This window comes from Dipodomys merriami, unplaced genomic scaffold (assembly GCF_024711535.1).
Source record: "Dipodomys merriami isolate MVZ:Mamm:240054 unplaced genomic scaffold, mDipMer1.0.p SCAF_15, whole genome shotgun sequence".
NCBI lineage: Eukaryota > Metazoa > Chordata > Mammalia > Rodentia > Heteromyidae > Dipodomys > Dipodomys merriami.
In genome coordinates this window covers 33,156,732-33,170,749 of record NW_027202826.1, presented here as the reverse complement: position 1 = coordinate 33,170,749, position 14,018 = coordinate 33,156,732, and the positions used below count along the sequence as shown (strand labels likewise).

General features: G+C 36.1%; 1 protein-coding gene across 7 annotated transcripts in view; it reads right to left on the bottom strand.

Moving 5' to 3' along the window:
• Positions 1-2,748: 2,748 nt before the first annotated feature.
• The window catches only part of Bltp1 (bridge-like lipid transfer protein family member 1), a 181,760-nt gene continuing 170,490 nt past the window's right edge, over positions 2,749-14,018 (bottom strand). For all 7 annotated transcript variants that reach the window (XM_070022544.1, XM_070022549.1, XM_070022547.1 and 4 more), the window contains 6 exons: positions 11,087-11,338; positions 10,093-10,296; positions 8,522-8,716; positions 8,024-8,158; positions 5,995-6,160; positions 2,749-3,446 (listed from right to left, as the gene is read on the bottom strand). In XM_070022544.1, the coding sequence (XP_069878645.1) occupies positions 3,230-3,446; positions 5,995-6,160; positions 8,024-8,158; positions 8,522-8,716; positions 10,093-10,296; positions 11,087-11,338 (1,169 nt within the window). In that variant the 3' untranslated portion in view covers positions 2,749-3,229. The remainder of the gene's footprint in view (positions 3,447-5,994; positions 6,161-8,023; positions 8,159-8,521; positions 8,717-10,092; positions 10,297-11,086; positions 11,339-14,018) is intronic.

The following is a 14,018-nucleotide window of genomic DNA, read 5'->3' as shown; positions in this document are numbered from 1 at the left end:
AATGTTCCATGGATTCCTAGTTTTTGCAGAGCCGTCATCATAAAAGGGGTGTTGGATCTTGTCAAATGCTTTTTCTACATCTATTGAGATAACCATGTGGTTCTTACCCTTGCTCTTGTTGATGTGATGAATTATATTAATTGATTTGCGTATATTGAACCAGCTTTGCATCCCTGAAATGAATCCTGTTTGATCGTGGTGTATGATTTTTTTGATTGGCCAAAATTTTGTTGACAAGTTTTGCATCCATGTTCATCAAAGAAATGGGTCTATAGTTCTCTTTCTTTGATGAGTCCCTGCCTGGTTTTGTGATGAGGATTACGATGGCTTTATAGAAAGAGTTTGGTAGTGAACTTTCTTTCAATTTCATTGAAGAGTTGGAGGAGTATTTGTGTGAGTTCTGCTTTGAAAGCCTTGTAGAATTCCACTGTAAATCCATCTGGTCCTGGGCTTTTCTTAGATGGGAGGTCTCTTATTACTGTTTCTATTTCGATGCTTGATATGGGACTGTTACGTTGGTTTAATTCATATTGGTTTAGTTTTGGCATGTCGATATTTGCTAGGAAATCACCCATTTCTTTCATTTTCTCAAACTTATTAGTAAAGGTTTGAGAAGTATTCCCTAACAATGTTCAGAATCTTGGTTGTTTCTGTGGTGATGTTTCCATTTTCATCTCTGAGTTTGTTTATTTGGGTATGTTCTCTTCTTTTTCTGATAAGATTTGCTAAAGGTCTGTTAATTTTTTCGAAGAACCAACTCTGTTTTGTTGATTCTGTGTTTATTTTGGATTCTAATTCGTTTAATTGTTTCAATTTTATTGCATCTACTGGATTGGGGTTTAGCTTTTTTTTTTTTTTTTTTTTTTTTCCGGTCATGGGGCCTGAACTCTGGGCCTGGGCATTGTCCCTCAGCTCTTCAGCTCAAGGCTAGCACTCTACCACTTGAGCCACAGCACCACTTCTGGCTTTTTTCTTTTTATGTGGTGCTGAGGAATTGAACCCAGGGCCTCAGGCATGCAAGGCAAGTGCTCTTCCACTGAGCCACCTTCCCAGCCCGGGGTTTAGTTTTTTCAAGAAGGTTCAGATGTCTCATTAAATTGTTAGTTTCAGATCTCTCTACTTTGTTGATGTAGGAACTCAGATCTATAAACTTGCCTTTGAGTACTGCCTTGGCTGTGTCCCAGAGGAGCTAGTAATTTGTGTGTTCATTTCTGTTGAATATCATGAACATTTGAATTTCCTTTCTATCTCTTCCATGACCCACTGGTGGCTCAACAGTGTGTTGTTCAGCCTCCATGTGATCCAGGACTTTCTTTGGTGGCTTTTGGTGTTGAGTTCTAATTTTATTCCCTTGTGGTGTGCGAGAATGCAGGACATAACTTCAATAACTTCTGAATCTGGACAATCTGCTTTGTGACCTAAAATGTGCTCTATTTTGGAAAATGTTCTGTGTGCTGCTGAGAATAACGTGTATTCTGATGTTGCTGGGTGAAATATTCGGTAGATGTCTGTTAAATCCAATTGATCTATGCAGTTGTTGAGATCTGCGGTTTCTCTGTTGAGTTTTTGCCGAGTTGATCTATCTAGTGGGGATAGTGGTGTGTTAAAGTTCCCAACAATTAATGTCTTTGGATATATGTGAGATTTGAGGGAAAGTAGTGTTTCTTAGATAAACTTGGGTGCTCCGTTATTTGGCGAATAGATATTTAGGATTGTAATATCCTCCTGAAGGAGAAATCCTTTAATTAGTACGTAGCAACCTTCTTTATCTCCTCACTAATTTTAATTTGAAGTCTATTTTATCTGATATTAGGTTTGCAACTCCCGCCTGTTTATGGGGGCCGTTTGCTTGGTAGATTTTTTTCCAGCCTTTCACTTTCAGAATGTTTGGTTTTATGGGCAAGGTGTGGCTCTTGAAGGCAGCAGATAGAAGGATCTTTCTTTTTAATCCAACTAGACAGTCTATGTTGCTCAGCCTGTATTTATTTAAGATATCTTTGTAGAACTTTTATATTTTGGTAAAGTCCAATTTATTATTTGCCTTTATGAATCAAATATTTGCTTTTGTACCTAAAAAATCATCACTAAACACGGGGTCAAATTTTATAAATTTTATGATTTTATAAATTTTATAATTATGTTTTTCACATTCAAATATTTATAATGGTTTTTGAATGAGATGTGAGAGATGTATCAAAGTACATTTATATTTTTTTGTTTTTTCCCCTTATGAAGATCTCATTGAAGATCTCATTGAATTTCCTTTGTACCTTTGTGAAAAATCAATGGGCAGTTTTTATGTGCAGTATATTTTGCCTTGATACACTGGTGAAAGCTTACAATATGATGTCATAAAGAAATGATAAGACAGAACATCCTTATTCCAAAATTCATAAAGCATTCATTATATCCCTACTATGTATTAAGATGTAAGAAAATAGTAGGTTTCTTATATATACCCCTCACTAAGCTAAGGAAGTTTTCTTCTGTTCCTGATTTGGAGAAGATTTTTGATAATGAGGATACCACTAGCATAGAACAAACAATGCCTAATGTTTGTGAAGCCTCATGTTTTCATCTTTCCTCTTCCTGCTGCTTCTCTCCTATAGTCTCAACTAGTCTTTAAGCTATTATGAGTACTATAAATGTTTTTATATATTGAAATTTTAGTATTATCAATGATAACAGACAATTGTGAAACAGGATGAGGGCTGCCAAAGGGAAAGAAAACCCCAAAACAGCTTTAACTGAAACCATTACTGTGACTTTATTACAATAGTACAAACAATATCTTAGTGTATACAATCATATCACAATTGCTCAACTATATACAAATAAGTATTTATACAAGTCTACATTAACAAAAAGCAACTAATGACCCCTCCAAATCACATTATTAACAGTTTCTTTCCTAAAAGTCATGGCCAATAACAAAAAAATTCACAGTTATTCTGCAAATATTTTAAAGATGCAGGATTCATATTGCACATAATATAAACCTTCACAAGCAGATTTACATATTTTAATCTAGTTTACACAAAATTTACATTATCATGCAATACTTCACTTGTACACAGGTTGGTAGAAATAAAATAAACAGGCTAACTTTTAATGTAATGGCCACAATATTAGAATTATTTTAAAGTCATATTTAAAAGTTTACTTAAAAATAGCACTCCCATGTAATAAGAGTTAACTGATACAGTTTGCTCACAGATCAAGTTACTTTCTAATGTTCTTCTTTGTCCTTTCCTTTCTTTTCTTTTTCATCCTGTAGTGCAGTACCAAGCTTTTTGATTAGGACGGACAAAACCTTGTCCAGTGGGTCCATGACACCTCTCTGAAGCCATTTAGGAATAGTAGTCCTGGCATGATGAAAGCCCAACTTTTGAAGAATATAATCAACACCTACTGGATCAATCTTTCTTCCAGTCCAAGAAATCAATCTAAAAAATAATTATAAAGATAGTTACTAAGGATTATAAGGGTTTAGGCATGCTCCTGAGGGTGAGTTAAGAACATCCTTGAGCTCCTCAAGGCATTCGGTAATAATATTTCAGTGCATTTGAACAATTGGGCCTATAGTTCCTGTGTTTATTAAGTAGCAACAATAATGTATGTGTGACGGTAAGTATCCATGAGGTCCTTCACGTAGCAGAAGTATGGATGAGCTTTCAATTTGATCCATTTATTTTAGGCATGTTACATGGATATCTAAACATTTACAACTATGTCTTGTTAAAAGATTTTACAAGCATGCAGCATAATAGGGGGGTTAAAGGACTAAAACTCAGTGTTATATACTATTTGAAGGCAGGACCATTCATTCTCTTCCTTTTGCTTATATTTCCTTCCACATGAAGGTATGTTAGTAAAACAACCCCTGGTCTCTCTCTGTTCCTGTATTAGGGATTTCTCTGACTAGCAAAGTCACTCATTTGTGTCTATTCCTCCCCTAAACAAGTTAGCTAGAGGCATTGAGTGCTATTTTTGGGTAGGTGAGTACCCAAAGATATTGATTGTACACTCTAGTGAGCCCTGCCCCTTGAGTTCTGTATTGCTATGGCCCTATAGCTGAGTCCAAATCCAGACTTTGTAGTAGCAAGCTACCACTGCCACACATCCAAGTGACAGCAGTACTAAAATAATGGCCCTTTTTCATTGCCCACTGCTGCTTTCACACTAAGTTGGTACTGAATTCAAGGAGGAGGTTTTAAGCACAGATTATATATAAGGATTATAATTCAATTAATGAATTCAATTAATGAATTCATTTAACCAGTTTAACCTCTTAAGGAAAGTTAAATTGAATTTTCAAAGTTTTTCATGAGGCATGTGAGGCAGAGGGGATAAGGAGTCTCTTGGCCTAGATCTTTTAACCTATTATACAATAAAGCTGAGGTTAGCACCAGAGCTATGAATCATTACCATTATACAATATTCCTTACCTGTTCATGTTTGCTAAAAAAGTAATATGCTAACAAAGGTAACTTGTAGCCAAGTTAAATATGCATTCAAAGATAGTTAATTTCATAATTATTTTATTTATTTCCAAACATAAAAATGTACTTCCCAGGCTGGGCGCTGGTGGCTCATACCTGTAATCCTAGCAACTCAGATGGCTGAGATCTGAGAATCATGGTTCAAAGCCAGCCTAGGCAGGAAAGTCTGTGAGACTGTTTCCCCCCCCCCCCCCCCCCCCAGGTCGTGGGGCTTGAACTCTGGGCCGGGGCGCTGTCCCTCAGTTCTTCAGCTCATGGCTAGGACACTACCACTTGAGCCACAGCACCACTTCCAGCCTTTTCTGCTTATGTGGTGCTGAGGAATCGAACCCAGGGCCTCATGCATGCAAGGCAAGCACTCTACCACTGAGCCACCTTCCCAGCCCATCTGTGAGACTCTTATCTCCAATAAACCATTAGAAAACTGGAAGTGGTGCTGTGGATTTAGTGGAAGAGCACTCACCTTGAGCTGAAGAGCGCAGAGACCCAGAGTTCAAGCCCCACAACCAACAACAACAACAACAAATGTACTTCCCAAATAGTTTTCTGTGTTAGGACTTTTCCAAACTTCCGTGCCGAAGTAATAACTCTTAATAAACTCTTTGGTAAGTGACAGAATGTCATATTGTAGACTCTACTTAATTGTTGATTTAGTTAACATAAATTTTTAAAAATTACTAACACAGAAAAGTCCTCTCTGCTTTATAGTAGTCCTTTGTGTAAGGGATTTTTATTTTTACATTTTGTAGTACAAATATCTGAATAATAATAAAATCTGTAACATTTTGTACAATTTTATGTTTAGGTATCATGGATTTTTCTGGATAATAGTCTAGGATCCATACAGTCATAATTTGATTAACAAAGCAAATGAGGGAGAGAAAAGGGAAAAAGAGAGGAAAGCCAAGAGTACTAATCACAAGTGTGAATGCACAAAGCAAGTACCACTAAGTGTGGCACCCATTCTAATTAAAGTTACAAAATACTTTTGAAATTTTGGTAAGAAAAATGTAATTGGGATTGTGACTATAGAAAATACAATATTTTAGTATGGTTTAATATTGTGTAGTATGCACACAGAAGGACACAGTGATGATGTGGATTCTGTCACATTGTCAAATTTTAATGGTTTCTTAAGGATGATGTATGACTTCCACTTCATTTTTCTTTACTATAGTTACCAGTAACATCTAAATTAATAACCTGCTAAAATAAAAAACAATAGCAATAGTGGAAGGAGAATTATATTTTGGTGACTAAGAGACAGAATGTCATGTAGTAGAAAGGTAATCAGTGATGAGGTATTCTGTAATTTGTACTTTTTTTCCACCGAATTTATCAAAACAGATGTAGAAATAGCATTCTGGCTAAAGAGGTTACAAGTGACTACATTCTAAATATAGCCAAATATAGCCAAATTTAACCTGCATTATTTGTTTTTTTCTGAGTATTCCTTTTGGATATGGGTACAATATGTCTATCTGTCACTTACCGAAGAGTAGGTTCTAGATGCCATGTGTTGCACATAAAATCTCTCCAATCCACAGTGGTATAGGTGATGCTATCTTCTCTGTCTCTGTCAGAGGAGTTATCATCATGTAGAATAATTGGACTTTTCTGTCCTGGTCGAGTAGATAGAATCCGAGGTGGAAAAATGGCTATAATAAAAAAGATATATTAGAAATCCATACCATAAGTCTGTTTTAAACCACTATGATTGGCTATCTCTCATTCTGTTACTTCACTAAAGCCAAAAAAACCCTTCTCAAAACCATTTTATGACAGTTTAAGAGATTTATGTTTTAGAAGTACAGAGTCGTTAGTAGTGCTTGCTTAGTATCCATGAGGTCCCTGGGTTTAATTCCTCATTACCACAGTAAAAAAAAGTTTTACATATAATCTGAGAGACAAGAGTTTCAAATATAGATAGAATAGAAAGGAAACTAGAATCTTCCCATTTATACAGTAATTGTTTTTCTGTACATTAAATGTTATGGCAGTGGGAAAACAAAGGATTACAGGTGATTGGTATAGGTTAATGCTTAGGGAGCGATCCATAATACGTGGGACTACCTATGACATGATTTCAGTTTTTTTACTGGAAGCCTCAACTACAGTCTGATATATCTTTTCAGCATCATCATTTTACTCTTTAGAAAGTGTAAAGTTTTGGCACTGCTCTCCTGAATCTTAATAAAAAAGCAATTTAGTCTATATTATATACCACCTCTTAATTCTTTCAAGGTTTTTGGTTAGTCTTTATTCTTTAAGTATTTGCAAGACAAATATTATGTTTTTCATCACAGAAAATGATATAGTATTACAGCATTGCTGAACAAATTACATATTTCCAAACTACTTTGTGTATGTTATGTGTGTGCACATGTGCATGCGTGCGTACACGTGTACTAGGCTTGAACTCAGGGCCTGGGTGCTGTCCTTGAGCTTTTGTGCTTAAGGCTAGTGCTCTACCACTTGAGCCACAACTCCACTTCTGGCTTTATTTAGTGCTTAACTGGAAACTAATAAAGTCTCACTTCCTTGCCTAGGCTTGCTTTGAACCGCAATCTTCAGATCTCAGCCTCCTGAGTAGTTAGGATTGCAGATATGAGCCACCAGTGCCCAGCATCCCACCCAGTGGCTCTCACCTGTAATCCAAGCCACTCAGGAGGCTGAGCTCGGAGAATGGCCATTCAAATCAGCAGGGACAGGAAAATCCACGAGATCTTATTTCTAAATAACCACCAGAAAACTGGAAGTGGTATTGTGGCTCAAAGTGGTAGAGCACTACTAGCCTTGAGCAAAAGATCTCAAGGACAGCGCCCAGGCCCTTGAGTTCAAGCCCCATGACTGGGGGTGGGGAATGAGGGAGAAGGAATCCCAGCTGTTGTTTTATTATTTATCTTCATATACATGTAACTAAATATATAAGTAACAATTATACAATAAGTGTTGAATAAATGACTATATATTTTGGAAAGCAGCCTATATAATTACATTCCAAACTGCTTCATTCTTTTAAACAGCTACAGCATATTATATATGACCAGTTTCAAATAGATATTAGGGTTACTGTATGTTTCTTAGCAAAAGAGTGATCCAATATTAGCTAGCTCATCAAAACACTACTGTGGTCTAAATAATTTTTTTTTTATAAAAACAGAATGTTCTCTATCTTTATTCCAAACAGATTTATCTCATTCATTTCAGTTTTTCCAATTATGTAACTTATGCAACTATTACATAGTTGCTTCTATTGTCATTTTACTGAAGTTTGCGGTATTTTCTAACAATTTCCTACTTGACAAAAAGACATGTTCTAACTGAAGATGTAACATAATGCATGTCATTATTCAGCAGCACATATGGTTAGAAAAAGAGTGCCGTGTATCTAGTGGATACTCAGAAGTCTAGTGACACTATTTACTGGCTGGTGTTTGCCACTACAGCTTAAGATTCATGGAAACAGCACTAACAACTGCCTTTTTTGCAGCTTGAAACATTACTAAAATGCAACCTACCTTTTTCTTTTTCTTTAAGATAAGCCGACACTAAATCATGGAGGAACATAATGAGTTCAGCATCCATGGTCACACAGATGTGGTCAGTGAACTCTGTTACCACACTACATTCTACCTTTGGCTTCAAGTTGGCATCTGAAACAACAATTAATAAAGACATAATTCCACATAAATGCTTTTACTTACAAAGACAAGGAAATACTTCCCATATGCTATTTATAGAATGATTAAGCCATTAATCACTGGATGCCATTTGTTCCTCCTTTGCCCAGTAAATGAATTCTAATTCTAATTCTTCTTTTATTTGGGAGGAAAATGCACCAACAGTCTAACTTTCCAGAGGACATACACCTTGTAAGAAAATCTGCCAATATGACTTTCAAAATCAACTTGATTAACTATGCCAAAATAACCTGTGGGGGAAAACAGAAGTAGACTGAAATTTCTGTAGAATTATCTACGTAACTTTAAGAAACTAAAGATTGTTTATCCACATACCTTGTAATGAAGGTTCTTGTGGTTCTTGAACATGAATGGACTTGAAATCCAGCTGCATCCTTGGTAAAGCAAAGATAGTCTCTGTTTCATGGTTATAGCTAGAGCCTCCTCGGAATCCACTCAATAAACTAGAATTCTTCACAGTTGTACTGTTCTCAGTGTTGTTGGCATCAACATTACGAAGTAAATTGAGCTCTACACAAACAAAGACAGAATCAAGCCAGTAGTCATGGATACACTGTTGGCTTTCAGAACAGTATAGTAAACTGAGCTTTCATCATTTCCAAAGGTAGAGAATCTGTGTGTGTGTGTGTGCGGGCCCACGCGCATGTGCACATGCTCCCAAGTGCCAGTCCCAAAACTTTAACCTCAAGGCCTGAGGTTCTCCTACTTAAGCCTAGTTCTACTTCTTGCTTTTTTTGTGGTTAACTAGTGATAAGATTGTCATGTACTTTTCCTTCCCAGGCTGGCTTTGAACTGTGATCCTCAAGATCTCAACGTACTAAGAAGTAGGATTATAGGCATGAGCCAATGCCCAGCTAGAATCACACTTTTAAAAATAAAGCTATACATACACAAGTGTGTATTGCTGTTATCAAGACTATAACTTTATAATGTGATTTTGGATAAACCCCAAGAGTAGTTTTTTTCCTCCAATTTTAGAGTTGACACTATTCTCAACTAAAAGCATGTCTGAACTTGAGTTTCATTAAACCTGGAAGGTCTCCATAGCCTAACACTTTCCTCTTGTAGAACTTGGGGTTAAGTATGATAATGGCTCCTGAAACTAGATATAAGTCCTAATTTTTCCAGCATTTGTGCTGTAACATTTTAGCTGTCTTCTAAAGATGGATGGTTTTCTAGATATACAAATAGCAATAGATTATGTAATAATTCTAGAATACCCCAGTTAAAAAGAACGCCTATCTCTAAAATCCCTATCTTAGTAGACTCTGGAAAATGAATGAAACCTTCCAATTTATCCTTTTTTTCCTTAAGTATTTTCCTAAGTCTCTGATCCCTTAGGATAGAGGACTCCATGGTAGCTATTCTCCATGGGTTCAAATCATTTACATTTTTCATTTTGAAAGGAAGTAAAAAACTCATTAGCAATCTTTGATCTTATAACCTGATAGACTACTTAGTTTATGACTTGATATATTAGTTTTTTATGGATGTACAGAAGTTAAAAGTCTGTGGTAATGTTATTTAGTATATAATTTCCCAAACCTCCAATTATTTAAGTAAAACATTCTTTCTAGTATTACTTTCCAAAAGCTTCCAAAATATTTCTAAAAATATTTTCTAGTATAACAAACTCATAATTATTTTAAAACAATTGTATGTTCAATTATATTTAAAATCATTTGAGTTTATGAAATGATATACTACCAGGATGATGAAATCAGGTAGTAAATAATCATTACTGTGTCAATATGAGATTAATAAACTAAAAAGAATGAGAATTAAAAGGAAAGCTATGTAAAGACCCAGGAAAACTATCTCCACTTAAGTTATAAACACATCAAATAATTCAAAATAGAAAAATTCAACAGAGATCAAATTTTAACCTTCATTCCTGGTGGCAGTAACGTAATTGAACCATTCTTTCACACTTGCTACTCCATGGGGTGGGTTTTCATGGCGACGCCGTGTTATCTTGGTTATCGTTGCCATAGGACTTTCCAGAGCACCGCATGGTTTGGTAACCATGGTATTATGACCCAGATGAAAATCCAGTGTTTGTACAATATACGTAGAATGATCATTGGAACCTAGAACAAAAGAAACATGGTTTTTAAAGTGGGAAACTATGTTTACATAGTTGTTGCCCCACAGCAACACGTTTAGCTAAGTTACACACAAGATAAAGAAGACTATTCAAGTAAAAAAGGAAAAACACAAAGAATTATTTTTAGTTGTTTGGCTTTTATCACCAGTAGGATGAAATGTGTCAACCATTGTTTTCTTCTACCTTTATTAAGAAACCACTGAGCCTGCCAAGCACAGTGGTTCATGCCTCTAATCCTAGCACAGGAGGCTCAAGGCAGGGGAATTATGAATTCAAGACCAGGCTAGATAGACTACATAGAGTTCCAAGGCCAGGATGATCTAGCCCAGGGTCACAAAAACAAAATAATGAAAGGAACCACTAAGTGGAAAAATAAAGCATAAAGTTTTTATTGTTGCTCAAAAAGGAAAAAAATACAGCCTTATCAACATGTTTTACTGGCAAAGAATTTCCTAACAATACCATTTCTTTCATGCTTTTATAAGAAGTGCTTATTAAACACCTATTACCATGATGGCATCAGCTACAGCAGCACAAGATTTAATTAAGAAACAGTCCATAAAATGTCAAGTTTAGAAATATATTTGACACTTTTTTTGTGTCATGTTCCAGACTTAATAGATACTGCCTCACGGAATGTGAATTCCTTGCTATCAAGGGACCTATGTCCAAAATTCTCCAGTAAAACATGAAAAAGATTTGGGAAAAGAAAATTATCATTTATAACCATATCAGAAGATAGGAAAGTTAAAGCTGAAAATGTATCAATTTACCATCTTCCCAGATTTTCTGAGCTTCAGTCCAAAAGGCAATATTTGGTTCTTCTAAATGAAAAAGGGCCCAGGATTTTGAACGGAAATTTGGACCATGAAAACAAGCTAGTGTCATATGATTTCCATGTAAGCTCATTGATCCTCCAAACTGCATTCCATCCTCTGGTAGTGGAATCTGAAATAAGGATATGTGGCATCCTGACACCACTTTTAACACTCCAGGCCAGTGTCGGTGATGAGCTGCATCAAGCACTGTAAGAAAACCAGAAAACATGTCCTCAATTGCCCCAGAACATCATGGGGGATGACAGCAAGTGGATGAAAATAATATGTAGTGCACACTAACATTAAACAACAGAGACAAGGTAGAGTTAAGAATCCTCATAACTTTCTAATATTTACAACTATCAATTTCTATTCTGATTTACAAAGTACTTGCATGAAATTTTATATTCCCATATAGCAATAAATATAAGCTAGGCATTTCATCTTGAATCTTTGCAAAAAAACAGAAGTGATTTTTTTTCATACACTTTTTACTTTTCTAAACCCTTGATGCTCAAACTGAGGGGCGAGGACCAGCAACATTAGCAACCTGCAATCTTGGTAGAAATGCAGATTTTTTAAGAAAAGTGTATCCCATACCTATTGTATCAGATCTGTATTTTAAAAAGATTTTCTAGTTATGTCAAATGCACATTCATGTTTGAGATACACTAATTAAACAATTTAGCTGGGTGCAGAAGGCTCACACCCATTATCTTAGCTATGGAGGAGGATGAGAACTGGAGGACTGTTGTTTGAGGACATCCTAAGCAGAAATAGTCTCTGAGATTCCATCTCCAAAATAATCAGTAAAAAGGGGGCTGGTAGTGAGGCTTAAATGGAAGCGTGTCAACTAAGCAAGCAAGTCCAATGAGCTAATACCACAAAAGAAAAAAAATTGACACACTTTCTATTTATTCTAGAACATCTCTTTTGCATGTTTCCCACACTTCTCATCTGATATCCAACTAATCTGGCATGTTTAATATAAAACCACTTCCATTTTCCTAATACTTTAATTATTTCATATGACAAAAACATTTTTTAAGAAACTAAGCCACGCATTTTGCAAATACCCTTCAATTTGTATAGGCCTGATATCAACACTGTTGATAGGAAATACAGGGACTAAAACAACAAAATTAATACTATAAGGAATCTATGGCAAGCTTCCCTCAAAAAATTCTATGCAAATTAAGAGAAAGGAAACTAAGATTTAAACTGATCTTGAATTTGATATACTGGATTGAATAAGCCAGTTGTAAAGGGTTTTTTTTTTAGGATAGTTAGGAAAATTTGTACATGGAGAGCCAGAGAAGGTAATTGATAAAATGGGAAGTTAAGAGATTATTGTCAGGTGCCGGTGGCTCACGCCTGTCATCCTAGTTACTCAGGAGGCTGAGATCTGAGGATTGTGGTTCAAAGCCAGCCCGGGAAAGAAAGGCCATGAAACTCTTATCTCCAATAAACCACCAGAAAACCAGAAGTGGTGATATAGCTAGTCTTGAGCTGAAGAGCTGAGGGACAGCGCTCAGGCCCAGAGTTCAAGCCCCACGGCCGACAAAAAGAAAAAAAAAAGATTATTGCCTAGAATGTTACCAAGGAGTTAAAAGGATATTCTGACTTTAAAAGTAGATCAAGATACAGACAGACACTTGGAAAACTATCTGGAATTAAATGCTCTAAGGTGATTGTAGTGATTTTTGAGTAGGATGGCCACTTTCCTTTTTCTTTTCCCTTTCTTTTCCCTTCCCTTCCTTGTCTCCTCTTCTCTTCTCCCCTCCTCCCAGCCTATTTATTCATTTATTTTAAATTAAGGTGGCTTTTGTTATACAGCATATAGCCCAGGCTGCCTCAGCTTCCTGAGTGCTAAAATTTAGAGGCATGTCCACCACACGCAACTGGAATGTGGTGTTCTAGTTTGTCTTTCTAGTTTTCAATGATTTCTATGATAAAAAAAAATGAAAAAGATACCTTTATTCTGACTATTCCTTGCTACTTTTACTACGGTCATCTAGTGAAAAGTATTATGTCATGCCTACACTCATGCAATCCTCCTCACAGTGGCAACTGAAAATGTTGTTGCAATGGAAAGGTACTGCAGTAGTTTCCTTCTTAAGAGCCTAGAGTCTGCCTCTCCATATAGTAGCTAGAGGGGTGCTTTAAAGACAGGTAAATAAAAATAATATCAAATCTGTTGAATACTCCAACAGTTTCTTGTGATATTAGTAATCTGGTCTTTGAATTCATAGCCTTTATTTTCCTCATCACTTATTTTGCTGTGGCCACAGTGGCTACTTTAATGGGTCTTAATTAAGCTAAATTGGTTCCTACAGAGAAGCTCTAGATCCTCTGTGGTTCCCTATTCCCAGTATCTTCTTTCCCTACATTTTATCTTGGTTCTTTCACTCATTCACATTTCTATGTCACTTCATACATGGTTTCCCTGATCACTCTTTCTAATATAGCTCTCCTTCCCATTATCAGTATGTCCCTCCTTTGCTTTCTTCTTTAATTAGAACTTCATTCTACCCTGAATTATCTTGTATATTGAATTACAAAATTATGGTCTGTTACTTTTCCATTAGAATGTATACTTCCTGAGGGTAGGGACTGTCTACCACTAGACCTCTTATACCTACAACTGTATCTAAACATATTGTTATTACCAATAAATGAAAAGAAAATCTGTCTAGTGTCATATTGCTAACAAACCATGCTCAATTGTTCTGGCTCTGTAGTCCATGCTCAAAGCAGTACATGGCATGCCATAATAATCTGTACTGAAGAGCATGGGACAGATATGGCTGCAGATGGATTGTTGCAAGAGGAGGAAACATAAATGAGCACTCTCCAGATGGCCTCTAACCGCAGGGGGGAAATCATC